The 26,130-nt window shown below is 51.1% G+C and overlaps 1 protein-coding gene across 1 annotated transcript; it reads right to left on the bottom strand.

Moving 5' to 3' along the window:
* Positions 1 to 10,853: 10,853 nt before the first annotated feature.
* NMUR1 (neuromedin U receptor 1) lies at positions 10,854 to 14,852 on the bottom strand (the record flags this gene model as incomplete). Its single annotated transcript, XM_079710656.1, has 3 exons — positions 10,854 to 11,236; positions 13,878 to 14,763; positions 14,841 to 14,852. The coding sequence occupies 3 exons, from the start codon at positions 14,850 to 14,852 to the stop codon at positions 10,854 to 10,856; spliced, it is 1,281 nt and encodes a 426-aa protein (XP_079566782.1).
* Positions 14,853 to 26,130: the final 11,278 nt, after the last annotated feature.

Below are 26,130 nucleotides of genomic sequence, written 5' to 3'. Positions count from 1 at the left end.
AGGTATGGGTGAGGAACCATAAAAGAATGGGGGAAAAAATGTAAAAATGTAGGCGTCTGTATTCGAATTGCTTTCCTAGGGTTTAAGTTTTGCTTTGTTTTAAAGAAACAAATTTTAAATTGCAAAAGATACACAATGGGATACTTTATACAAAGATAAGCTACTGCAACAGTGAACTCAAAGTCAAATACAAAGCCTTAGTCCCATATCAAAAGATTGGCAATTGAATACCTATCTGTCTCTCCAAAAGAGCTGCTTGGGCGAAGACTGAGAAATGAACCAGGAAAGAGTAGCGGCTTTGGATTCGGCAGAACCAAATGCATAACATGGGTTCTGTCACTTATTATTTGTCACTTATTAGCTCATGAAACCATGAGCAAGTTAGTCAATGACTAAATCTCTTTTCCTGTCTATAAAATGGAGCTAAGGATCCCTACCTAACATGGTCACTGTGAGGATGAAATGAGATAGTGCATCAAGTCCTAGCACAGTGGCTGCACAGATGAAGCATTCAATATTCATTAACTGTGTACCCACTCACCCACCGCAATTCTTTTAAGGGCCCAACTTAAACCTATCTACATTGGACTACTAATGCAGAGGCTCCCAGCCAGAAACAGAACATACTAGGGACCTAAATATTTGCCGAAAGGATAAATATGGAAACATATGTTTGGTGGACACACAAACTAATGGAATTTAAGGAAGCAATTTTAAGAATCAAGAGATTTTCTTTCAAACCGGTATTTCCAGGCAATCAAAATCACTTTTCAAACAAAGAACACTTTTGTATTCCCCAAATAAACTGCACTTAGTCACAATGTACTTTTCTTTTTGCATAACACTAATATTTAGTTTGCTAATATTTTGTTTGGAATTTTTACATCTATGCACATGAGAGTGGTCTGTAATGTTCTTTTCTAAAAATGACCTTGTCAGATTTTGGTATTGAGCTTAGGGTGAGCTTGGGAAACTAGTTGGAAAATGTTCACAAAACCACTTTTCAGATCAAACAATGCAGTTTAACTGCTTTCCTCTGGATTTTGATTGTTGACATTAAGTTACTCTGCTGCACACTGTACATAGAGTTACCTCACCTCTACTGCCATGGTCCTCATCTTCTGACGTCTCATCTTCCCCATCTTCTATCTCCTCTGGGGAAAGACTCATTTTCTTCAGTTCACCTTTTTTTGTTTTCCTGCTTCAAATGGACAAGATTATTATTATTATTCAAATGGGCAAGATTTCCTGCTTCAAATGGACAAGGCACATCACGGGGACTTCAACATTCCAGGCTATGCACCTTTTGCCTCTAGTATTCGTGGTAAGTTTCCATTTGCAATAAGTCCGTGTTAGGCCTCATCCTAGTTATTTTCATTTGGAATCTTTTACTCTCACCAGCTAATATCAAAATATATTGCACAGATAATTTTTGGTATATGTTGGTAGGTTAGGCCTCCCATACCTTCTCTTTTGCCACGATCTAGAAATGAAACTCCTCGAGGTAAAAAAGGAATTCCTCCCTTTTCCTCTCATTCTGCTCCCTTCACCACCGTTTTCAAGTAACTCTGATGCTCTTAAAAATTAGTAATTCCGGGCTTCCCTGGTGGCACAGTGGTTGAGAGTCCGCCTGCCGATGCAGGGGACATGGGTTCGTGCCCCGGTCCGGGAAGATCCCACATGCCGCGGAGCGGCTGGGCCTGTGAGCCATGGCCGCTAAGCCTGCGTGTCCGGAGCCTGTGGTCCGCAATGGGAGAGGCCACAACAGTGAGAGGCCCGCATACCGCAAAAAAAAAAAAAAAAAAATTAGTAATTCCACCACCGACTGCTCAAACGGAAGCACACGGGACCAAAATAAAGCCCCCATAGCGGAACAAAATCAGTACGTACAATTCAAGTGTCTTTACCTCTCCAGACTGAGAACTCAGTGTTAACTGGAGCAGCTTCCATCTCTACCCCCATCAAAATTAACAACAAGTGAGTCTCAAGCCAGGACCTTTAACCATCACTTCCCAAATTAAACCGCACAGTGTTGTCCCTGACGAGTACTCCTCCCCTTAAAGCTATCGCTGGTGTAGGGCCCCGCCCACTCAAAGCCCCGCGGGCCACCACGCGCAGCCACCTGCACTACACGCCCGGGAAGAGCCTGCAGCGGCTCGCAGGCGCCGACAAGCTGGGAACGCCTTCCCCGCAGCCTCCTAGAACTCTAGGCCCAGGCAGAATACAGCACGGAAGAGAATGGCGCCCTCGTGACTACGCCTCGCCCAATCAGAGCCCGCGCTGCCTTTAGGCCAGTCCCGAGCCACAGTCCTGGGGGGGCGGGCAGTGCGCAAGACTAGGGGCGGGGTCTCGAGCCGGGGCAGCAAGTGTTGCGCCTGCGCGCAGGGCGGACATTTTGGTTTGGGCGGGCCCGGGAGGCCCACCGAGTGGGGCAGGTGGGCGCCCGCCGTGAGAGCAGTGTTTTCGTGGAAGGAGGCACGGGTTCCAATACATGCGGGGACCTGGCGGGAGGTCACGCACCTCGAGGCTTACCTACTAGTGGAGTTGTAGGAAGCAAACAGGGGTCATAAAAACAGCAACTCATTGCGGGCTGGTAAACCAGGGTCGGTTCCAGGCTTCCTCATCCATTAATCCGGTGAGGCAGCCACCGCCTCATTGGGGTGTGTGTTAGTACGCTAGACATTTTCAGCCTAGAAGGAGGCACAGACCTTACAGCGCGAGGTGGAGCGGAGACCAGAACCCGGCAGTCGGCCTCTTGACCCCGGGGAACCTTCCATCGCTGCGCACCCGCGTCTGAAGCTGCCCTCAAAGCAGTTAGTGATAGTAGTAATGGTCACAGCTAAAACATTAATATCTGTTTTGTGCCAGGCCTTATACTTGTTGCTTTTCATACATTTTATCATGGACTTTTCAAAACAAATCTGTGACTTAGAATCGATTACTGGTTTCACAGGCTCACAGAGTAAGGTTAAGGAACTCGTCCGAGGCCATTGATTTGCATCCTCAATTACTTAATATGGTCTCTTATTTTCTTTGAATTAAGCCATCTTTAATATGTGCTCTCTCAACAACCATTAGCACCATAAGGCCCTGTAGTAGGATCAAAATTCTAGGAATAATACCCACATTGGCATTTGAAAATGAGCACTTTGGGTCATGTGTGTGTTTTTTGGGGGGTGGGGAAGGTTGGCCCAGAGTAAGGGGCCCTGCTTTTGTCCTAGCTTCAGAAAGTCCCAAATTGGGAAGGAAGAAGAGTAAGAAGAACGATTTGCGTACATATTTTAGATTTGGTACTTGACTGAATATAGTAAAAGAATATTGACCAATAGGGTTTATCTCTGGAATGCCAGATGTTGCAAGGTAAGTTAATAATGTCAAAGTAAGAGACTAAAGGAAGAAAAATACACATCTTTTAGATAAACCTTATCTGAAAATGTACAATATTTGATGGCAAAAATTAAGAAGCATTCTTATTAAAATCTGTAATAAGAACTTGGGATATGAATGTCACTCTTAAGACACAGAGCAAGATTATGACAGAGCAAAAAAAATTATGACAGATTTGGCCATGTTACAGTTTAAAACCTTTGGGTACAAGAGTCTCTATAAACAAATTTAAAATATAAGGAACAAATTGGGAATAAATATTTGTAACATATATAATAAAAAGTTAGTATCAGAATATGAAAAACTACAATAAGAAAAAGGCAAACAGGGACTTTCCTGGTGGTCCAGTGGTTAAGACGCTGCGCTTCCAACGCAGGGGGCACTGATTCCATCCCTGGTTAGGGAACTAAGATCCCACATGCCATGGCGTGCGGCCAAAAGTTAAACAAAAAAAAAAAAGGCAAACAAATATGGGCAAAGGATATGAAAAGTAGTTTTCAGAAGAAATTTAGGTGGCACGAAGAGATAATGAAGAGATGCTCAGCTATACAACCACCATGGAAAATATCATTTAAAACAATAATACAGTACTATTTTGTATCGTCAGATTAACAGAAATTAAAACATCAAACAAGTGTTTGGGGATTGTGGGGAAACTGGTGAGAAGGCAAATTGTTACTGTAGAGGAGGAAAAATATCTTTTTCCTCTACCTGTCTAAATTGTTAGCTGGGACCCTGTAACAAAAGGCAGATTAACAAGCGAAAAGCATACAGCTTGTTGTGACACTGGAGCCTTCCTAAGGAAATGAAGACCTGAAGAATGGGTTAAACCTGAGTGTTTTGCTAGATTTGATGAAGAGTAGAGGGTGTCACAAAATGTGATAGGATGGAAAGAAGTGTGAGGTAAGTGTGGTCTTGGTGTTCCTCAGTCTTGGAGAAAAGAATGCTTCTTCCCTCTGGGTAGAGGGAGAGCACCTCTCACGTGAGGGTCTTATGACCTGCTTCAGGGGAAGGTCAGAGAGTCCTCTCTGCACCTGCTGTGTTACCAATGCATTTGGCTTAAGATACTCAGTACGCCAAGGTGCTGTATTTTGGGGTAGCATATCCTGAACCCCCTCATTACAAACACCTGGAGAGAAATTTGGCGACTTCCTGTTGAGGTAAAAATTCTCCTTCCTTAAATTTAGGAATTCCACTTTTCTCACCTAGAGATAAAGGATCACACTGATGAAGATACAAATATGTGAATCTTTATTGCAAACTTAAAATTTATTATGGACATTTTCAAGCATACATTATTAAGTAGAATATAATATCATGAATTCCTTTTTACCCATCACCTCAATCACTTCAATATTTTTGCAATTCTTTTTTCAGCTATTCCCTGCCCCACTGTTTTTTTCCTCTCCCTCTCTCCCTGTTTTTTTTTTGGCTTGAGTATTTTAATGTGAATCCCAGGCATCCTATTATTTCGCCAGTAAACACTTTATTAAGTACTGATACAGGCTATCAGGATTAATATCATCTAATATCTAGTCTGTGTTCAGTTTTCTGTCTCAAAAATGCCTTTTTGCTGTTAGCATGTTTGAATTAGGATTCAGACATTTCCATGCATTACATTTGGTTGATACATCTTTTAAATCTTTTTTACTTTGTAATAGAAACCCCCTTTTAAATACCATTTATCTGTTGAGGAAACCAAGCCATTTGTCTTATAGAATTTGTCCTTATACTAGATTTGGCTTACATCGCTGAGGTGTCTTGAACATGCTCCTGCATCCGCAGTGATCTTGTAAACTGCCAGTTAGATCTGGAGGCTTCCTTACATTCAGCTTCAATTTTTTTTTTTGCAAGACTTATGGTTGGTTTTGTGTACTTGTTACACCCTTCTAGGAGGCACTTAATGTCTGGTTAAGTCACCACTTTTAGTGATGGTAAAATTGATTTCACAGTTTGGGTATTGTCAGCTTCATCCATCCATCGTAACCATGGACATTGTACCAGACGGTTCAAGGCAGTTCTCTCATAAAGCAAATGATTGAAAACAATCTATTATTCATTAATTAGGGGAGGGTATATGTGTGGGAAATGACAGGGATCAAATTGCCAAAATGTTAATAGTGGTTAATTTAGGTGTTGGGAATAAAAGTAGTTATTTGTGTACTTCATTTTTTTTTCTCAAATTTACTAAAATGGAAACACATCCTGCCTATGCATGAAGGCCAGACAGACAAGGAAGAAGACTGGAGGGAAGGTTCCAAGTCCAAATTCCAGGAAGAGCAACCAGGGAAGTCCAGAGAATGAGAGCAAAGAACTTGGACCGCAGTCTGCTTTGCTATTGTTTTTGCCTGTCCAGTGTCCATTCCTCCTCCTGACGGCCCCTGTTTCCTTTAGGGTCCTCCTCCCCTGGATTCAGTTTTGGTGGAACTGTCATTAGAGCTGCTCCGCCCTTCCCTGGCCAAAGCTCAGAGGCCAGTGCAACCCCTTCTCCCACAACTTTGAGCAGCATCGCCTCCTCCTGGAAACCTTCCCTCCACTGGGGCAGCTGCCTCTCTTCTGTGCCCCCAGACTTCCAGCTGTCAGAACACTTGTATGCCCCCACCTCCCAGCCTTGTACAGTCCCTGGCACGTGGTACTCAGTACATGTTAGCTGAATGAATGATGCCCACACTGCTTGGAGCTGATGAAGTTACTTGAATATTAGATTAAAAGGCCCCAGGTACTCTTGTAGATGTTCCAGAGAATGTGGCAGCAGCTTCCAGGCCCTCCAGCCTAGCTCTAGTCTGTGGCCACCTCTCCTGAGCCAGGGCACTCTTACCCAGCCAGGTACGGCCTTCCCTGGATCCCCACTGTCCCTCACCTGGGCCGTGGCCTCTATTCCTAAACAGCCCCCCAGTTGTCCTGCCCTGCCTTGTGCAGAAGCTTGAAAGAAGGTGAAGTTGGGGTGTTGCATTTAAAGAGGCCACACAGAGGGTCATTTACCTCAGTAACTACCATCCTCAAACTAAACGTCGTAGACTTAGGAAACCGGACACTGTTTGCAAGGATGCAGCGGTCAGTGTTGGCCTCTGAGTCTCTTATTTGTGTGCAGGCAGGTTGCTCATCCTTTGTTTAGAAATGTCAGTACCTTTCAGTCCAGTCTGACTTTGGCCTAAGGCCAGTCTGACTTTTGCGTCAGGATTTGAACCCAGGCAGCCTGACTAGAGTCCCTGCTCACCACCTTTATACCCTACTGCTTTGTCAGAAGAAGCATACTAAAGTTCTTGTGCTGAAGAGGATTAGACTGTTAGGAAAATGTAAATGTGTTTCTAGGATCAAATTCCTTAAGTCTGTCCTCATCGTTCTTGCCTCTTAAAAAAAGTTTTAAAAACAGAGTGAGAGGGCCTCCCTGGTGGCGCAGTGGTTGAGAGTCCGCCTGCCGATGCAGGGGATACGGGTTCGTGCCCCGGTCTGGGAGGATCCCATATGCCGCGGAGCGGCTGGGCCCGTGAGCCATGGCTGCTGAGCCTGCGCATCCGGAGCCTGTGCTCCGCAACGGGAGAGGCCACAACAGTGAGAGGCCCGCGTACCACAAAAAAAAAAAAAAAAAAAACAGAGTGAGAGAGGAGAATGATTATTACAGACTGTAGTTTGGCGTTTCAAAACAATGATAATATCTGCTCATCTTAGAAATATGTAAAGACAACCACTAGTAGAACAAACAGAATGTGTAACCTTCACAGCAGTGGTAGATGGATCTGTTAAGGTTCTTGGTTGCAAACAGCAGCAAACAACTCTGGCCAACTGAAGCAAAAAAGGAATTTATTGAAAGGCTCTTACTAGCTCAGAACAACAAGAAGGTTGAAAAACCGGCAGAGAAAATGGGCAGAAGCCAAGGCAGGCTGGGCAGCAGGGGCCCCGGGAGCAGCCTGGATGGGATGCTGCTGTTAGCACCCTGGACATGTCTGCCCCTGTTGTCAGGGGTCTTAGTATCACTCCCAGTGGAAGTCCCCGGTCAGATCATCCAGCTGCCTGAGTGCAAGTCCTGGGTCACACAGTGATGTCAGTGATGCAGTGTCCAGAACCCTTTCAGCTTCTGTAGTAGGAGCCTGGGCTTGGTCTCACACCAAGAGTCACACACACAGGGATCCCCCTCAATGGGAAGGGAGTGCAAATACTAGGAAGCCCTCCAAAAAGGCAACTCCTCTCTACAGGGAAGACATGAAACAAAGAAGACTTGGTGGACCCACTAGAAGACAAGGATGGGGAAAAGGGAGACACCAAGACGTGTACAAAATGAGATGGGCTCCCAGGTGTCAGAATTGATTTGGAAACGCCATCTGAGTGTGTAAGAATAGATGTGAAGTGTTGCACACTTGATATTTCCTGATCAGGTACTTCACAGAAGGAAGGGTGGGCAAACGCAGCTTTGTTTGTTGATGAGACTCGTCTTGGTGAGTTCCCAAAGAAAATCAACCTTTTTTCTGAGAAGGAAAGGGTGATCCCAGTATGTTCACCTTGGCCCTCAGAAATACTGGCAGAGAGGGTTGTGTGTGATGGACCATGGGATCTAGGACCCATCAGAAAGGAAGTGAAGATGAGGGGAAGCTGATGGATGGGGAGAAAGCAGAGTGGTCGAGAACTGGGAAGGTGAGATGAGGTTAAAGAATAAATGTATCGGGCTTCCCTGGTGGGGCAGTGGTTGAGAGTCCGCCTGCCGATGCAGGGGACACGGGTTCGTGCCCTGGTCCGGGAGGATCCCACATGCCGTGGAGTGGCTGGGCCCGTGAGCCATGGCCGCTGAGCCTGCACGTCCGGCAACGGGAGAGGCCACAGCAGTGAGAGGCTCGCGTGCCGCAAAAAAAAAAAAAAAAAAAGAATAAATATGATTTATAGAGCAGCAGAGCAGGAAGGAGCTCACACTTCCAGAAATGGAAAAACGCCCGGAGGTCCTGGGGTCAGGATGTTACCAAGGGGCCAAAAGGACACGGTGGAGGAGAGTCTCCAGAGCTGCAGGAAAGATCAGGAGCTGATACCGGGGCAGCAGTGGGCCATCCACGGGGACTTCAGCATCACCCAGGATAGTGGCAGGGGTGGAGTAGACGGAAAGTAGAGCGGGCCCAAACGCTCGAACATGGGAGGAGGAGAGATCTGTGTGACTGCAGCCAGAGCCAGGACGGGAGGTGACTCGAGTCCCAGATGAGCCAGGACTCCTGTCCTGGGAGTAGCACTGGGCACTCGGGAATGCTGCTGCCCCCCTGACCAGTGCAGAAGAGCAAGCTGCAGGGGATGCTGCTTCCAGGAGAGAGTGGGATCTTGCTGGCTGGCCTTTCCACCTCCATCCTTTTTTCTCCAGGGCTGAGCCCACAGCTGCTGCTTCCACTTTCCATGGTAACTAGTGACTCATGACAAGTGGGACCTATCCACAGACATGCCGTGGAGACACCTGAGAGACATCAAATGTACAGAGCCCAGGCCTTCTGATAACTCACATCCACCCCTTCCCCAACCTGCCCAGTGCTTCTCTGCCCATAGTAGTCCCTTCATAAATACTGACCAGAGCCTCAGGAGCATGTCGTCTCTGTCACTTAAGAGAGGCCCCGGGGAGTCCAGTTTGTCTTTGGGAACAACGGCAGGCTCCAGCCTGAAGTCTGGCCTCAGCTGCTTCCCCCGACGACACCCCAAGGCCGCTTGGGAGCTCATTTCAGGGGTGACATTGGGAACTCCTAGCTCAGCACAGCCTCTTTTCACAAGCTCCTTTCTCAGATCCCCCCGTCCTGTCTTATATGTGGTGGTTACCCCTGGAAGGTAAAGCTATGGGTGGCTTTTTAATTTTTTCTTTTCCTTTAGACTTAATCCTTTCTTTAAAAAAAACTGTAGTAAAATACATATAAAATTTAAATCTTAACCATTTAGGCGTACAATTCAATATTGTTCAAGCATATTCGCATTGTTTTGCCACCAATCTCCAGAACTTTTTCATCTTAAAAAACTGAAACTCTGTACCCATTAAACAACTCTCTATTTCCCCCTCCCCCATCCCCTAGCAAGGGTGGGTTTTAATTATTTTAAATTGTTTTCATTTTTGCTCATTTGTACTTTCCAATTTTTCAAAATGAGTATTTATTATTTTTACAACTGAATTTCAAAATCTCCAGGACATTTTTGTACAATCTTCTCCACTTTGCAGTCAGGGGACCTGGGGCCTGAGCTGTGGAGAGTCTGCAGGGAGAACCTGTAGCACCCTGGGCGTCCTGCAGCTCCCCACAAAGAAGGCCAGGGCTCCTTCTGCTGCAGTCCCCTCTTAGGAGGAGGACAGGTCAGGGGCTGCAGCAGGACAAGTTCTGGCCATTAACTGGGTCCTGACTGAGCACCCAGTTACCCACAGGGATTCGGGATGGAGCTTCGTTTCAGGACTCACGTGTCTCTCTTCTCACCTCACTGAGTCCCAAGCAGTTCTCGCGGAGTCACTCGTTGCCCTTGGTTGGCCCATGTCTCTTGCCCCCAGAGATTCTCTGGCCAGTCAGGCCCAATTCTCTGCTCATCTCAGGCCCCCAAGCCAGCCTGTGAGGAGGTGAAGACAGAGGCAGGCAGGGGCCTCTGCTCACACACAGTCCCTTGGTCGGTGCCAAGCCTCACTTGCTCTAGGACAAGCAAAGAATGTTCCCTGAGTGGCTCTCGAGGGGGTGGGGTGGGGGGCTTGTAGAGGTCAGGGAGGGAGTAAGGGTTGGGGGTTAGTGAGGATGTAAAGAGTAATTTCCGCCTTGCTAATCTGAGGGTATCTGTTTTGTTACAAGCAGGGACTTAGGCACGCACACAGAAAACCACAGCTAAAGTGCCAAAGCGCCACACTCCAGAATGTCATGGCCCCTTTCATTTTGCAAACAGGGCCCGAGGCTTGTAAGGCGAGGCAGTCTGCTTGATGCCAGGGCCAGGTGGTGGTGGCTTAGCTGAGACCGGAGCCAGGTCTCCTGGATCCCTGACACACCTGCCGTTTAGTGGCTCCACCGGGTGGAGCTCCCAGAGCAAAACAAGCCGACTGGGGGCCAGGGAGGGGTCGGGTCAGAATCCCAGGTGCAGGCCAAGAGCTGGAGAGGGACAGAATGGGCCAGAACTTGCAGAAGCTCTGCAAGAAATGGGCAGGAAAGGTAGGGCGCCACGGAAACACTTCAGAAACGCGCTGGGGGTGGGGGTCCCCAGATGGAGTCTTGCCGTGCGCGGTTATCCGACCACGATGTTCCCCTTCCAGGGGAAGGGCTGGAACTGGGGACCTGAGAGTCTGGAGGACAGACAGCAACCTTACAGTCCTTCCGATCCATGGTGGGGGGCAGAATCACTGAGGTGCTGGTCAGGGTTTCTAGGCTGAAGTGGGGACGGGGCACGAAGGGGGACAGGCCACGAAGACACGCTGCAGAGGAGGCAGGTGTGGCCCCCAAAGCTGGGCGTGGCCCTGTGGCCCCTCAGGGTGAAGCTGCCTGAGGCTCCTCTCAGGAGGGGTCCGTCTCTTGCCACCCCTCTGGGCCACCGTTCTCAGCCAGGGGCTGGGCCCTGCTGCTGGGGGAGCCCATGTCACCCAGGGTGCTGCCCGTGGTCACCCTGCTGAGGCTGTGGGAGCTGTGGCGGGGTCCGTGGCGGCGGCACCGGGTCCCCGGGCACAGGGCCTCCCAGAAGGTGTCCCGGAAGCGGCTGGACATGAGGCTGTAGAGCACAGGGTTGGCGGCCGAGCTAAAGTAGAAGAAGACGCCGGAGACGACGTGCACGTACTGGAAGGCCAGGTGCAGGCCCTCGGTCCAGCGGGACACGAGGCTCCACATGAGGCGGTCGATGTGGAACGGGGCCCAGCAGATCCCAAACACCACGACCAGGACAACTGTGGGCAGAAAGGGAGCCTGTTCTCTCCTCTCGTCTCCCACCAGCCACCCACACCCACTGTCCATCTGGAGGTTTCTGGAAGTTTGCCTGTCCTGGCCACACCCCTATAGGAGAGGCTGCTCTCGCCACTGTCACCGACTGGGCAGTGGGCGTGCGCCCTGGACCAGGTGTGGACACCCGGGCCAGACTGGCCTGGTCCGATTCTCTCACCGTGGAACTGGAACTAAGTGACAGCTGTGGATGCTGAGCCCCAGTGTGACACAGTGCGGCTAAGGCCCACTCTGGGTGCCACTCAGAGGCCATGCCCGCTTATGCATAAGTAGAGAGGAACAGGAGGATGAGGCCTGTGGTCAGACAGCAGTAGCCAGGGAGTTACAGGGAGAGCGAGACAAACACACCCCCCCACGCACTTGCCTGTCTTGGCCCTAGAAGCCTTCCCAGACCCAGACCCAGACCCACACCCCAGCTCTCCTGGGTGCCCCTGAATACCCTGCCCTTCATTACCTCCCCTTTCCTCGACAGCCCCACCCCAAGCCCCAGTAAAAGACTCCTTCACTCTTTCTCCGGAGCTTCCCTCCAGACCTGGTTTTCACCCTACCCTTCCTGGGTCTTTGCTATCAGGTCTGTGTTGATTTTTTGCTTCTTGTTTCTCATGTTTGCATCTCCAGCTCACAATCCTTCCCCTACAGTGTCGTCCCCCTTACATTCCAGCGTGGTTTTCCTCTTAATCCCGGATTTCAATCAGAACATTGCTTACATCCCCAGCACACAGCCTGGTGCACAGTAGGCCCTCAGAAAGAGAAAACAGGAGAAGGAGGGAGAGAAGAAAGCCAGAGCCCCGGGCCAGCAAGCAAGGCAGCCTTAAGGAAACACCCCACTTTCCCAGGGCGAGAGCCATCCCAGATGAGCAGACTCGGCCCGGGTAGGCAGGGCAGTAGAAGGCAGCAGAGGCAGACCCGGGCAGGTGGTCTGTAGTGCAGGAGGCAAGCACAGAGCTCCAGGTCAGTCCCATCTTAGGGGGCTGTACAAGTGACCATAGGCTCTGGGACACTGTTCTGGGGGGTGAGAGGAGTGAGTCTCTCTCTGGGAATGGGGCAGTTCCCACTTAGCTGGCCATAATCCCATGGCTTTGACCAAGGTCTCACCAGCCCTGTCCTGCCCTGGCTCACCCCACCTACCTGATTCAGGCTCTGTGGGACAGGGCAGGATGGGGAGGGAATCAATGACTGGCTTAGCATCAGTTTGCCTGGTTTCCCCAGGGCCACTGTTTTTGAAAAAGCACCGGGCCTAGGCCACAGTAAGATCCAGAGCCTCAAGCCAGCTGGGCATGCCCTGGCCGGCCCCAATCCACACTTCTGCCCTGATTCTCCTGTGCTCTGTACACAGACCCTCACAAACATGCCTCCAACGACCTCTTTTAGATCATGAGCCTTCCTCTGGTCCCCAGGGAACCGCAGACACGGTGTGCAGGAAATTCACCATCTTGCCTTTCCAGCACCCTGCTCCCCTTCTTTTGGGAACTTTGCTCCCCCCGGATCCCCATGTGGGTCTGTGGGGGCTGCTTACCTCAGCCTCCTGCCACTCTGGCCCAGTGGCAGGCCATGACCCAAGCCCACCAATCAGAATCCTTCCCTGGGATTTTCCATAGCCACTGAGGGAAGAGGACAGTTAGTTCCTCAGGAAAGGGGAACTCTGTGCCCATGGTCCTGCCTCCCAGGCTACTTAGGGAAGGACAGAACCAAAACATATTTAGGAGCAAAGATGAGAGACCTGGAGGGTCCAGAGCCCATGAACAGCTCTGTCATCCTGGAGCCCAGCCGCACGCCTCTGCCCTGTCTGTGGTTGGTTCCATGAGCAAGGGCTGGCTTCATGGGTGCCACCTGTGCGTTTGCACAGAGCCCTGACCTTCGAACCTTCAAGACAGCAGCTCTGGGATTTCCCTGGTGGCACAGTGGTTAAGAATCCACCTGCCAATGCAGGGGACATGGGTTCAAGCCCTGGTCTGGGAAGAATCCACATGCCGTGGAGCACCTAAACCCGTGCGCCACAACTTCTGAGCCTGCGCTCTAGAGCCCGAGAGACACAGCTACTGAGCCCGTGTGCTGCAGCTTACTGAAGCCCAGGAGCCTTGAGGCCATGTTCCGCAACAAGAGAAGCTACCGCAATGAGAAGCCCGCGCACCACAATGAGGAGTAGCCCCCGCTCGCTGCAACTAGAGAAAGCCCGCATGCAGCAATGAAGACCCAATGCAGCCAAAAATAAATATAATTAATTAATTAGTTAATTTTTTTAAAAAAAGACAGCTGCTCTACTATTGCTGTCTTGACATTCCTAATGAGTTTTTAACAGGGGACCCTGAATTTTCATTTTGCATTGGGCCCCACAAATTATGTAGCTGGTCCCGCCATGAACCATTAGCATTTACCTTTGGTATCACTTTCTCAAGGGTAATCTAGAAGAGTATACACACATGCAGTGCGTGCACACACACACGGGGGAGTGGGGGGGTGGTTACTTCACACCTCACACTCAGCCTCCATCCTAAACCGAAACACTCGGCCCTTTCCTCCAGGCCCCTGGAAGCCCCAACCCCATACCCAGTGCCTGGCTCCGCCCCTCTTCCCAGCAGCAACACTTACACAACATCTTGGTCACCTGTGTCCGACCCCTATCCTGCAGCGGCTGGAGCCTGCGGCCGTCGCTAGTCCTGGCCCTGCCCTTGGCCTCCTCCCTGAGAATCAGCAGCCTGTCGCGCCGCAGCCGCAGCCCGATGAGCAGGTAGAGCACACTGATGGTGACCATGGGCAGGCAGAAGAAGAGCAGCGCGGTGGCCTGCACGACTAGGTTGTAGAGGGCTCTCCGGTGGACCAAGGTGCACACGGCCGAGTCGGGCACTGTGCCCCGGCAGGGCACGTCCAGCTGCCGAATGCCGTGCAGGCTGGTGTTGGGCAGAGAGCAGAGCAGGGCGAGGCCCCAGATGGCCCCGAGCACGCGGCGCACGTGGGCGTGCGTCACTACAGACCTGGCCTGCAGCGGGTGCACCACAGCCACGTAGCGCTCTATGCTCAGGGCGGTGACGTTGAGCACCGAGGCCAGGCAGACAGTCTCGAAGAGCATCGTGCGGAAGTAGCAGCCACCGGCGCCCAGCAGGAAAGGGTAGTTGCGCCACATCTCATAGAGCTCCAGGGGCAGACCCAGGAGCAGCACCAGCAGGTCTGACACGGCCAGGCTGAAGAGGTAGTAGTTGGTGGGTGTGCGCATGGACCTGTGGCGCAGGATGACCATGCAGGTCAGCGCGTTGCCCACGGCGCCCAGCACGAAGATCAACAGGTACGTGACACAGATGGGCACGAACAGCTCCGTCTGCTGGGGCCCCAGGTACTTGAGCCTGAGCTCCTCATCAGTCAGGTTCAAGTCCTGGGGGTCAAAGGGCCCCAGAGCCCTGCTGCCATTGCAGGGCACCGGGCTCCTTGTACCCAGGGACCTGTCTCCAGGGAGGGTGGAGCAGTTGAGGCAGAGAGGAGCCTGTGGAACAGAAGAGAGAGAGAGAGACACCCAGAAAAGTCACTCAGGGAATCTGGTTCTGTTGTTATTCGGCAAACCAAAGATGCCATCGACACCAAGAAGGCCGATATATCATGTGCCGCTGAGAAGGAAAAGCTCTGCCATCCACTGTAAGATGCATCACAATTTCATCTTAAAAATGTACATCTTAGGGACTTCCCTGGCAGTCCAGTGGTGAAGACCGTATGCTTCCACTGCAGGGGGCACAGGTTCAATCCCTGGTTGGGGAAATAAGATCCCGCATGCCACACGGTGTGGCCAAAAAAAACCAAAACAAGTATATCTTTAAAATGATAAAAAGTGGGACTTCAATGTTAAATTTCACGATCTACTGAAACCTTTGAACAGTGTTGGAGACTCTCAAGCATGGGCTATGCCATCAGCAGTCACCCTTTGGGTCTCTCCCCTTTCAAGTCATGGACTTTGGGAGAGACACTCAGTTTGGGCATCTGTAAAATGGGCATAATGCACAGTATCGCAAGGTCTCTGGAAACAGCTGCCTGGATTCAAATCCAGCCTCCCCAATTTCGAGCTGTGGGACTATTTGCATGGTGACCTCTCTGTGGCTGTTCCCATACTACAAGGATCCAGGAATTTAAGACATGAAAGGTATTAACACAGGGCCTGCCTGACACACAGAAGGGCCTGATTACATCACCTCACTGTGAGGACTGAGTCACCGTGGGGATCAAGCAAGGCAGTGAAAGGGCCAAAAACTATAATGCTGATCCAAAAGTTGGTTCTTGTTTCTGTTTTCTATCACCTGAACTGTTTGAAGTAGGAATATTTGACACTGCCAGCTCTGGGGTTCCCTCTCCTTTCTCCAGCTCCCATCTCTTTGCCAGTCCACCAGATATAGTAGTTAAGGGCCCAGGCCATGGAACTAAACAGACTGGCCTGGGGTCAAATGCTAGCTCTGCTATCCTCTTCTGTGACATGCCCTCACTGTGCCTCAGTCTCCTCACCTGTAAAATGGGTAAGTAGAACCTACCTCATAGTTTCTGGGAAGATTAAATGAAAGAATAAAGTTCTCAGGAGCGTGCCTGATACATTTCAGGTGCTCAACTTCAACGCATAGTGACATGATCCTTATTTCCCACCTGGCAAGGGAAGGATAGTCTAAGGGACATGGGGCAGGGCTTGAACGGGATTCCACTGGGCATGTGTCTTGGCGCGAAAGATGGGGAGCTGCCCTTCTGAGCCTATTCCCCAAGCCCGCCACCACCACCTCCCCTGCCTTCGGAGTAACCGCGGATTTTCAGACTCGGTTCCTGGATCCCCTTCCTGGATTCTCTTTTCAGCACCATTTCCTGTCCTCAGATGGGGGTTTGGGGCTACCGTGGCCCACGTACCTGCGCACCTACCACTCGACTTTCTTTTTCAGGTCTGTCTCTCTCCTAGATCCCAAGTATTCTTAATCGCGAGTATCTTTCTCCTCGCCGAAGCCTCCCCCCAGAAGCCTCCCCCAGCCTCCCTGCCTCTCTTACACCTAATCCCCGCATTTTGGAAACGAGGGGCATCTTCATCCACTCAAACGTTTCGCCCGCGGCCGCCGCACCCGCACTCCCTACCCCGGCTGTTGCGGGAGCCGAGCGGGGACAGAGGAGATGAGCTGGGAATGCGCAGGCGCCAACCCAGGTTCGAGAGAGGTTCCCTACGCCCCCGAGAAAGGTCGCTGCACCGGAGCCCCCAGCCCCGCGGCGTGCGTGGCCGACAAAAAGACAGAAATACCCCGGAGGCTGCGAGTCCCCCGGGGAGGGGGCGTCCCGACGGGCCCTCCGATCCCTACAGCCCTGGGGAGACCCTGCCCGCGCGCTCTTCCCGCCGCGCCCGTGCCCACGCCGGCATCCCGTTCACCTACCATGCAGTCTGCGCCCCGCGAGATCCAGGGGCCGGGAGCCCACCCGCCGAGCGTGGGGCGGGCGTCCGCGGATCGATCGACGGACAGACGCGGCCCCAGAGCGAGCCGACAGGCAGACTGAGGGCGGCCGGCGCACTAGCAGCCCGCCGTGTCGCCCCGCCTGTCAGAGGCCGGGGACGCTCTGGCCAGGACCGCCAACAGGGGGCAGTGGTGCCCCTGCAGCCCACCCGGCCGCTGAACCCAGACATGCTCGTCTGGGGCCCCCCGCAGCCACCCAAACCGTAGCGATTGTGTTTCCCAGTGTCTGATGGGGCGCTTCCAGGAACACCCTTACCTCATGGAGCCCTCACAACAACCCATTTTACAGATGAGAAAACTGAGCCGCAGAGAGATGAAGTTCAAATGATCTGGGTCTCATACCATGTCCCTGCGCTCCAGCGTGCTGACTCTTAGCTTAATCCCTTATTACGGTGTCCCTCCAGATCCCACCTCTTGCCCCACGTTTCAAATGCACCTCCAAGGACATCCCACCAGCCCCTCCAAGTCAACAAGCCCCAAAAGGTCTCATCCCCCCTCCTAGGCTTCACATGGGACTCTTCCCCCTCTATCTCAGTCCCAGGACAGCAGTCTCCACGCCCTCTCCCTTAACGCTCTCTCCCTTTGGGTCCTCCAGCCCCTGAGTCCAGTCCTCATCCCCCCACAGGACTGCTGCCGGAACCTCCATTCTCCCTCTGGTCTGGGCTCCTACAGCCCAGTCATCTTCCTGAAGCTCCAACAATGGCATTCCTCCTCTTGAAAACCTTCTGTAGGGCCCCCCAACTGCCTCCTGAAAAAGAACACCAAAGTCTAGCCTGGTTTCGGACCTCCCCACCCCACTTGCCTTCCTGGCCCCCCGTCACTATGTTCTCCCAGCCCGAATACCCCAAATACCTCTCAGCCGTTCAAACGTTCCCCCTGCTCCTCTCTCCCTACCACAGGGGGTCCACAGGAGGGAGGAGACTGTAGAGAGGGAAGAGGCCTCCTCCTCTCCCCCAAACTGTGCATTTGTTCAACCCAGCAGGGAGCACCTTCCCTGCTTAGCCCGCCTCCTCCAACCAGCTCCTTAGCTGAAGTTATTTCATCAGGAACTTGCTAGGGAGCTTAGAAGCGTGGATCTCACAGGCTGAAATGCTGGCTCCTGGGCCTCTTCCCAAGGTTTGATTTACTTCGTCTGGGCGAGATCCAGAAATCCTCGTGTTTTTTGATACACACACCCTCCAGAGAGCCCCAGACCCCAGAATCTCACTGTGAGAAGCACCAGGCAGGGTTAAGTATAAAGCCCCAGGCCCCAGGAAGGCTGCTGTGAGCTGTGTAGAGGGAAGAGACTCAGCTCCTCTGTGCCTTGTAGAACGTGTAACCATCCTTACCTCTACTGTGTGCACTCTGTGAGACGCGGACTGCAAAGATTCAGCCCAGGGCTGGCACAGGGCCAGCACTCAAGAACGCCGGGTGGGATTATTTCTATTTAATGACAACTGGAGGCAAAACCTTCTTTCCTCAGACTCTCTCGCTGCCCCACCCCCTCCCCATGAGTCACGGTCAGGCCTTGGAGACTGGGAGTTAGACCTTGTTCCTGCCTTCCCAGGAACTCCACATGTAAACACAGCCCCAGGCACAGAGAGGTTGCAGGCAGGGCAGCGACACAGGATGCCCATGTCCCTGGGGGAAAGGATTCTGGGGTGTCCCTGAGACTTAACTACTCAGCCTCAGATGCGTGAGCCTGGCTGGATGGAAACTTCAAGATCGGGGCTGCCATCACATCAGTTGAGCGGTGAGGGGAAGACAGCCCCCCATGGGGTCACAGACCGCACTTGGCATGTGATGAGCCTTGTGGACCCCTACCCCCCTCACTGGAACACACCCTCTCACACCACTGTGACCACTTCTTACAGACTCTGAGGGCCCGAAACCCACTGTGGACTCTTTGGAGGCGCTCAGAGCCCAGGAAAGGATGGGGAAGGACCTTATCTCTGTCTTACAGAGGAAGAATGGCTCCGCCTGTTAGGAATTCCTACAGCTGGCTGAATCATTCACTTAGCAACCATCAAACACCAAGTCAGGCTAAAAGGGTAGCTCCCCAAAAGGAGAGACCCAGTGGCCATCATGGCTGTAGCACTGTCCAGAGGGCCCTGGGTGTCCCAGCCTCCGGGCTGGAGCTTGAGAGCACCACGGCAGCATGTCCCATCAGAACCCCATGACATCTACTGCCTCCCTCTCCATCCTGTGGTGGCTTCCCCAGGGCCGTGTCCGTCCGGGGACTCCCACAAGGCTGAGGCCTGGCCTAGATGGGTGCCAGGTTTTCTGGGTGTATACCTCAGTCTCCTGAGCTTAGCCAGTAGACTTCTACCCAGAGTTGGGTGCTAGGGGCCCAACTCCACACGACAGCAAATCTGCCAAGCGTGTGCCACTGGGACCTCGAGGAGCCGGTGGGCACACCTCCCAGGTCCCGGAGCGTGTACAGGGCTCACTGGGCCTGAGGCACGTGATGAGTCCCATAGCCCTCCCCACCCTGCTGACGCCTGGGAGGTCCAGAAACCCCACCCCGCCCTGCTTTACTGCCCTCGAGGATGAGACAAGGAGGAAGAGGTGAGCTTGGGGACACTGGGGCGCTGGATGGGACGGAGGGGCAGTTCTGCAGCCTGGGCACGGGGGACAGCCCGGGACCCACCAGTAATCGGGCTCAGCAAACACGGAGAGCTGGGAACAGCAAACACCCGAGCAGGAGAGTCGCTGTGCTTACCTGGGCACTTTCCCAGGTCAGAGCCCTTTCAACCTGGCTCTGCTCGGCTGGCTCGGAGCCAGGCCATGGCCAGGAGAGAGGAGGAAAGGTCTGGGTCCCACAAGGTGGTGGGGGGCTGGGATGCACCTCAGTAAGCCGTGCGGCTTGTGTGGTCAACCGTACTGCCGAGCCCCCATAACCTGGTTCCGCTCACAGAAACTGGCCTACTGCCAAGAAGAGAGACAGTAGAGGAAGGCAGGGGACAGTGGGGCCTGGATGAGAATCCCCACTCTGCCAGAGACTGTGCATGCCAGAGCCCAGCTTCCTGGTCTGTAAACCAGCAAGAACAGCACCTGTCTGTCAGGGTGCTGTGAGGATTCAGTGGGATAACGTGGGTTAAAACACTTCGGTCTGACACACTCAAGAAATGGGGGTCATAACTCTGCTCGGAATTCTCCGGGAGATACCAGAAAACTGCCAGGAGTCAGTGCTGGTGTGGGAGCTGGAAGACAGAAGAGCTTCCCTCAGCAGGTTGGGGGGGAAGGTCCCCAGCAAGCTGGGGCGGGAGAGCTGGCCCCAGTGGGAGGGAAGGAGAGCACAAAGCTGTGGGGAGCATGGGCAGGCCAGGCCCTGCAGCTGGACCTCGGAGACCTCCGCCTCTCCTGCCCATGAAGAGGCCCACTTGGGACCGTCCGGCCCCTTGCTGACAAAGGGCCATGAGCTGGTTCTGAGCGACCCCAGTCTCTCAGCTTTTGATATTGGCACAATTTCACACTTCCAGAAAAGTTGAAAGAATACAACCAAGAATTCCTATACACCCTTGACACTGATTCACCAAGTGTTAAAATTTTACATTTCTTGAATCCTTTTCTGTGTGTATGTATATGTGTGTATGCAATTCTTCTGGACTCTGTGAGAGTCAGTTGCAGACATGATGCCCCTTTACCACTTAATACTTCAGTTCTGGTTTAGTTTCAAAGAGTTCCATGAATATTATTAATTCTACCTTCCCATAGGCAGTGGCATGCCAAGGGGTGAGGGTAGAAGGAACAGTCAGCCTGGCAGGAATAATATCTTTCCACTCAGCACTTTGTGATTATAGACAGCAGACCACTTCCAGCTGGCCTGATTACCACTTTACCTTTCTTCCCAATTATTGCCATTCCCAAGGCAGACTGCTTTCAAGCCAATGGATACAAAAGCAGTATTCAAAGTGCTAGCAAAAAGAGGCTCAGGATTACAAAGGAAATAACATTAAATTGGAGAAAATCAATTAAAGAAGCTAAAAGCAGTGAAAAAGTGAAAGCTGTTTGTGCATGTGCGTGAGTCTTTCTAGGGTTATCGCAAGGTAAGTGAAAAGTGCTGGCTGTATCCACCAGTAGTCGTTAGACATGGCGAAGGGCACAAAACACAGGGACACGGAGAGTGTGTGCTGGGGGTTAGGTATCAGTGTGGGTACAGTTGGCCCAAAGTTAAAGAAGGCCAGGAGTGTGAGCGCTTGAAGGCAGCGTGCCAGAAATGCTGCTGCTGAAATTCTTGTCGCAGGTGATGGTGGACTCCTGTGCCAGATGAGGATCTTGGTTTGCAAATATCAAAACTGGGTCTGGCTAATTTAGGCACGGTTTCCTGAAGACCATTAGGTAGCTGAAGACCCCTTGCAGCTGAAAGGGCTGCTGGTGTGACCCTGTGTCCCCTGGACATGAGCCCCAGCCCAGGACCATGTCCCTACTTCTTTGAGACACTTGATGGACCCCTGCCCCGGGGTGACACCCCGGATGCTGTGAAGTTGGGTCCTACCCCAGCACTCTCACTGTCTGGGACGGGTGAGCCTTCAGGCCTTCTGGAGTGGAGGAAGGCAGATGCCCCGCCCAGAGGGGCATCCACAGCCCCTGGCAGACGGTGCAGCTGCCAAGCAATCAAAACAAAGCACACAAGTCTCTGCCACCCGGGGGTTCAAGGCCTCTTCAAATGCACCAGCATCAGAGAGAGGGGCTGGCGCTCACGTGGGCACAGGGGAGCCTGGCATTAGGGGTGGGGTGGCTTGTCCCAACAGACTCACAAGTGTCGACAAAACCTTTTTGGAAAACTACACCCAGGAGAACACAGTGTCTGCAAAGAAGATAAGAGATTCCAGTTATGCAAATTTGGAAGGACCAGTTCACACACCTATTTGAGGGAGCCACATCCAGGAACTGAAAGTTTAAACACTTTTTGGTCCATTTGGACTAAAAAATGGCGGACTTATAAACAGCCTGTCCTCAAGTAGACAATGTCAGTTCTCCTCCCAGCTGCCTTGAGATGGATATTATAACCCAGCAGCCCTCAGTTCTGAAGTTGACAGGGGTTATCTCTGGGGAGTGGATTAGGGTAAGAGGAGGGGAGGTAATTCTTTTTGTTTTCCGTTAAACAGATTTTTTTCAACAGTCAACATTTGTTTTCCTTATAATAATTATATATGTATATGTGTGTGTATATATATATATATATATATATATATATATTTTTTTTTTTTAATGCAGTTCCTTGCTTAATCCTGGTAGCTTGTCTCTGGCCAAGCCCTTCATTGGGGTCAGGCCTAGCCTGGTCAGAAGCCTTCCAAGGACAGGTGGGGAAAACTTGGACACAGAGATGCACTCCAGCTGGTCACATGCCCTGGTGCCCCCAAGGCCCCCTCCGTATCGCTGTTATTTTGTCACCCCCAACTGTCACACCCTCCACTCTGTCACCCCTCCCAAGCACGCAGGATCCCAGGCCCTGTGCAAGGAGCCAGGAGCCACAACACGAGCCTGCTTTGTTCCCCTCTCCTCGCGCCCAGGTACAGGGCCTTCTGCCTTATGGTCCTCCACTCCTGGTCCTGGTGCAGCAGCCGGGATGGAAGGGCAACCTCTGCCCAGGCCCAGCATGGGCACTTCCTGGCCACCAGGGGCACACAGGGGTTTCTGGCCAGGAGCCTGGACCCAGATCCCACCCCCTATGTGGTCCCTGTGTTGGGGTGGGATGCATCATGCCTAACAGCGTGGGCCTGTGGGCACTTACAGGCTTTAGTATCGCTTCCATGGGGAGGGCGCCATCCTCTCTATTTCTCCCTACTTCTCACTCCCTGTGCAAAGCCCTGATCTTGACCAACCACATCCCTCATTGAATGACCTAAAAAGACAGCACAAGCCTGGCTGAAACCCCTGTTGCCCCGACTGCCTGTGTGAGCTGCAGGGCCTCATTAACCATCTTTCCCCAGCTGCTGTGAGGATGAATAATTCTTACAGACTCCGGGGTACATGTGGCATTTTTAATGACAAAATACATTCCAGAAAAATTTTTGCAAGAATAGTACAAAGGGCTTCCCTGGTGGCGTAGTGGTTGAGGGTCTGCCTGCTGATGCAGGGGACACGGGTTCGTGCCCCGGTCCGGGAAGATACCACATGCCACGGAGCGGCTGGGTCCGTGAGCCATGGCTGCTGAGCCTGCACGTCCGGAGCCTGTGCTCCGCAACGGGAGAGGCCACAACAGTGAGAGGCCCGCGTACCCCCAAAAAAAAAAAAAAAGAATAGTACAAAAAGGGAATTCCCTGGCTGTCCAGTGGTTAGGGCTCCACGCTTTCACTGCTGAGATTGCGGGTTCGATCTCTGGTCAGGGAAATAGGATCCTGCAAGATGCACGGTGCAGCCCGGGTTAAAAAAAAAAAAAAAAAAAAAAAATTACAAAGAACTTTTTGTCCTCAACCTTTTGAAAGTAAGTTGTTGGCCTGAAGCTCAGTCTCCCTAAATACTTTAGTACATGTTTCCTGCAAACGGAGACCCTTTCCTGCATCACCACAACACAGCCATCAACCTCAGGAACTGCATTGAGGCACTACTGCTGGCTAATCCACAAACCCTTTCAAGTTCTGCCAGTTGTCCCAGTCTGGAACAGTTCCTCAATCATCCCTTGACTTCGTGACCTTGACATTTTTTAAGATTACAAGCCAGTTATTTAGTAGGATTTCTCTCAATTAGGGCTTGCTGATGTCTCCTTACGAAACATTCAGGTTATACATTTTGGGTGGGAATATCATAGAAAGGGAGATCCGCCCTTTTCATCGCATCCTATGAGGTAGGACCCAGTTTTGATTGGCCCTGTTACTGAAAATGGTAATCTTTATTCCCTTGGTTAAGGTGGTACCTGCCAGGTTTCTCCTCTGGAAAGCTACTACGTTTCCTTTTGGAATTAGTTTATATTTTGTGGAGGGTACTTTGAGATTGTGTAAATATCCCATTTCTCATCAAACCCTTACCCACTAATTTTAGCATTCATTTATGATTCTTAGATGAATTAATTATTGGTTGCCAAATGGTAATTCTAATTCTATCGTTCCTTCATTGATTAGTTGGCACTGTACTGTAAGATAAAAAATTTTCCTCTATTTATATCCTTGTGGACTCAGGATTTCTTACTGTATTCAATGAATAATAATCCATTATCATTATTTATCATGTTTAAATTGTCCCAGATTTGGCCAGTGGGAACCTCTTCAAGTTGCCTGCTATATCCTTTTCACATGTCTTCATCATAAATATTTCTGTGTTTTCTGGCACAATCAGATATTCCAGGCTCATCATGTATTTCCCTGCACCAGTCTGGAATCAGCCATTTTCCAAGGAGCTCTGGTTCTTTTTAGCAGAGACTAGAGTTTAGAAACCAAGATCTGGGTGCCATGTGTGCTCATTACTACTAGGGTGTTGCTGCCCCCAGGCCCTCTCAGGAAGCCCAACTAGGGAATACATGTATAAACATAAATATACATGTAGGTAAACATAACACACATATATGCACACATCAATATTTATTTGTGTATCTAGCCATAAACATTGAAAAACATGAACTGACATCAGTACCCCTAATTCCAATCCAACACCACAGCATTCATCCTTTACTATCCCTCCCTGACAGTGAGAAATGTGCCTTCTGTTATTTTCAGCATATTTACTTACTAGGTGGACCCCCCTTAGTATGTAACCAATCTTGCCGACGCACCCACTCAAGTCTAGCTCTGAGCTGCCCCTGCCCTCTCCCCTCCTCTAGCTGAGAAGCATGCAGGACACCCTCCTCACTGCACTCAGCCTCCCAGATAGAGGGAAACAGTCTCCCTCACCATGGATGAGTATTACAACATTTCTGGAGGACAAATTGGCAGTAACTACCAAAATATTGAGATTTATCCCTTTGGCCCTGCAACTTTACCTCCAAAAATTTATGGGAAAGAATAGTAGCTAAAATACAGAGATAAGTGTAAGAGGGTACGAGTTATAACTTTGTCTGTAATAATGAAAAATTGGAGACAATCTAAATTTTCTTTATCTCAGCTCCTGAAAGCAGAGTGCCCTGCATGCCTCCCAGAGTCATCTGCCTGAGGACCAGACAACTGGTTTCTAATTGACTTCCTCCGGAGCTCTTAGCTCCCCCTGTACTTCCTGACTGTGTTTGTACAAGAGTCCAGAGGGCTCCTGTGTGCCAGAGAAGGTCTTGGAGCAGAAAGAGGAAGATGCAAAGCATGTGCCTGAGCAGGGACCCTCCCTCCCCAGCTGAGGCTGAAATCAGAGTCAGGCCAAGGGGAGGAGACAGGGGACCCCAAAGACATCTGCTATCTCTGTCAATAGGGAATGGGCACAATAAATGGTCGAACATGCATATTAAGTGGCACTGTGCATGCATGTGAAAGCTGGAGGCTGATCTACACATGTTGCCCTAGAAAGGCACCCAGGCAAGATATGTTGCCCAGAGGAGCCTGTAAGAAACAGCAGCAGGAAGGGTTGGATCCCAGGCATGTATATTACTAGGTGGTTGTTTTTTTAAAAAAAAAACTAGGGTAGGTTTTTTTTTTGGTTTTTTTTTTTTTTTTTGCGGTACGCGGGCCTCTCACTGTTGTGGCCTCTCCCGCTGTGGAGCACAGGCTCCGGACGCGCAGGCTCAGCGGCCATGGCTCATGGGCCCAGCCGCTCCGCGGCATGTGGGATCTTCCCGGACCGGGGCACGAACCCGTGTCCCCTGCATCGGCAGGCAGACTCTCAACCACTGTGCCACCAGGGAAGCCCTAGGGTAGGTTTTTATGCCCAGGAAATTGTTGAAGAACATACATCAATCAGACAACAGTGATCATTTCTAGAGAGTGGGATTATAAGGGACTTCTCCTTCCTAAGTAATATATTTTTGTGTTGTTTGTATTTTCAGCAATGTGTATTGCTTGTATAATCATAAAACAAACAAAAATCAAGTAAATAGTTAAAGAAGTCTGTGGAATCTGCTGAAACAGCTATTGACCAAGTAAGGGAGGAACAGATAAGAACGCACAGGCAGGGGAGGGGAGGGATGTTAGCATGAGGGCAAGTGTTGGGTGGTGGTGGGCCTTTCAGCAAGGAAGGAGGACACAGGAGACCTGACGTGGGACGGGTCTGATCACTGTAACAGGTGAAGTCAGCACCCTGCCCTTATCTCCTGTAAACATCTGCAAATACAGCTCATACACAGTGACAATTTCCTGAATCTCTCTCTCTGCCTGAGGGTGTTCTTTAGCATGGTAGTGTCTTCAGGGTTTTCTGGTTTAGGCCAAAAGTGCCAGGGACTTAACTCCCCAGAAACAACACTCCTATGGAGGGATGGGAATGGATGGATAAATGCCCCACATGGTAGGCAGCTTCCAAGATGGCCCCCAATGAGCCTTGCTTCCTAGTACTCA

Source organism: Hyperoodon ampullatus (assembly GCF_949752795.1).
Source record: "Hyperoodon ampullatus genome assembly, chromosome: 8".
NCBI lineage: Eukaryota > Metazoa > Chordata > Mammalia > Artiodactyla > Ziphiidae > Hyperoodon > Hyperoodon ampullatus.
Note: the sequence above shows the minus strand (reverse complement) of the source record. Positions and strands in the feature narration are given on the sequence as shown.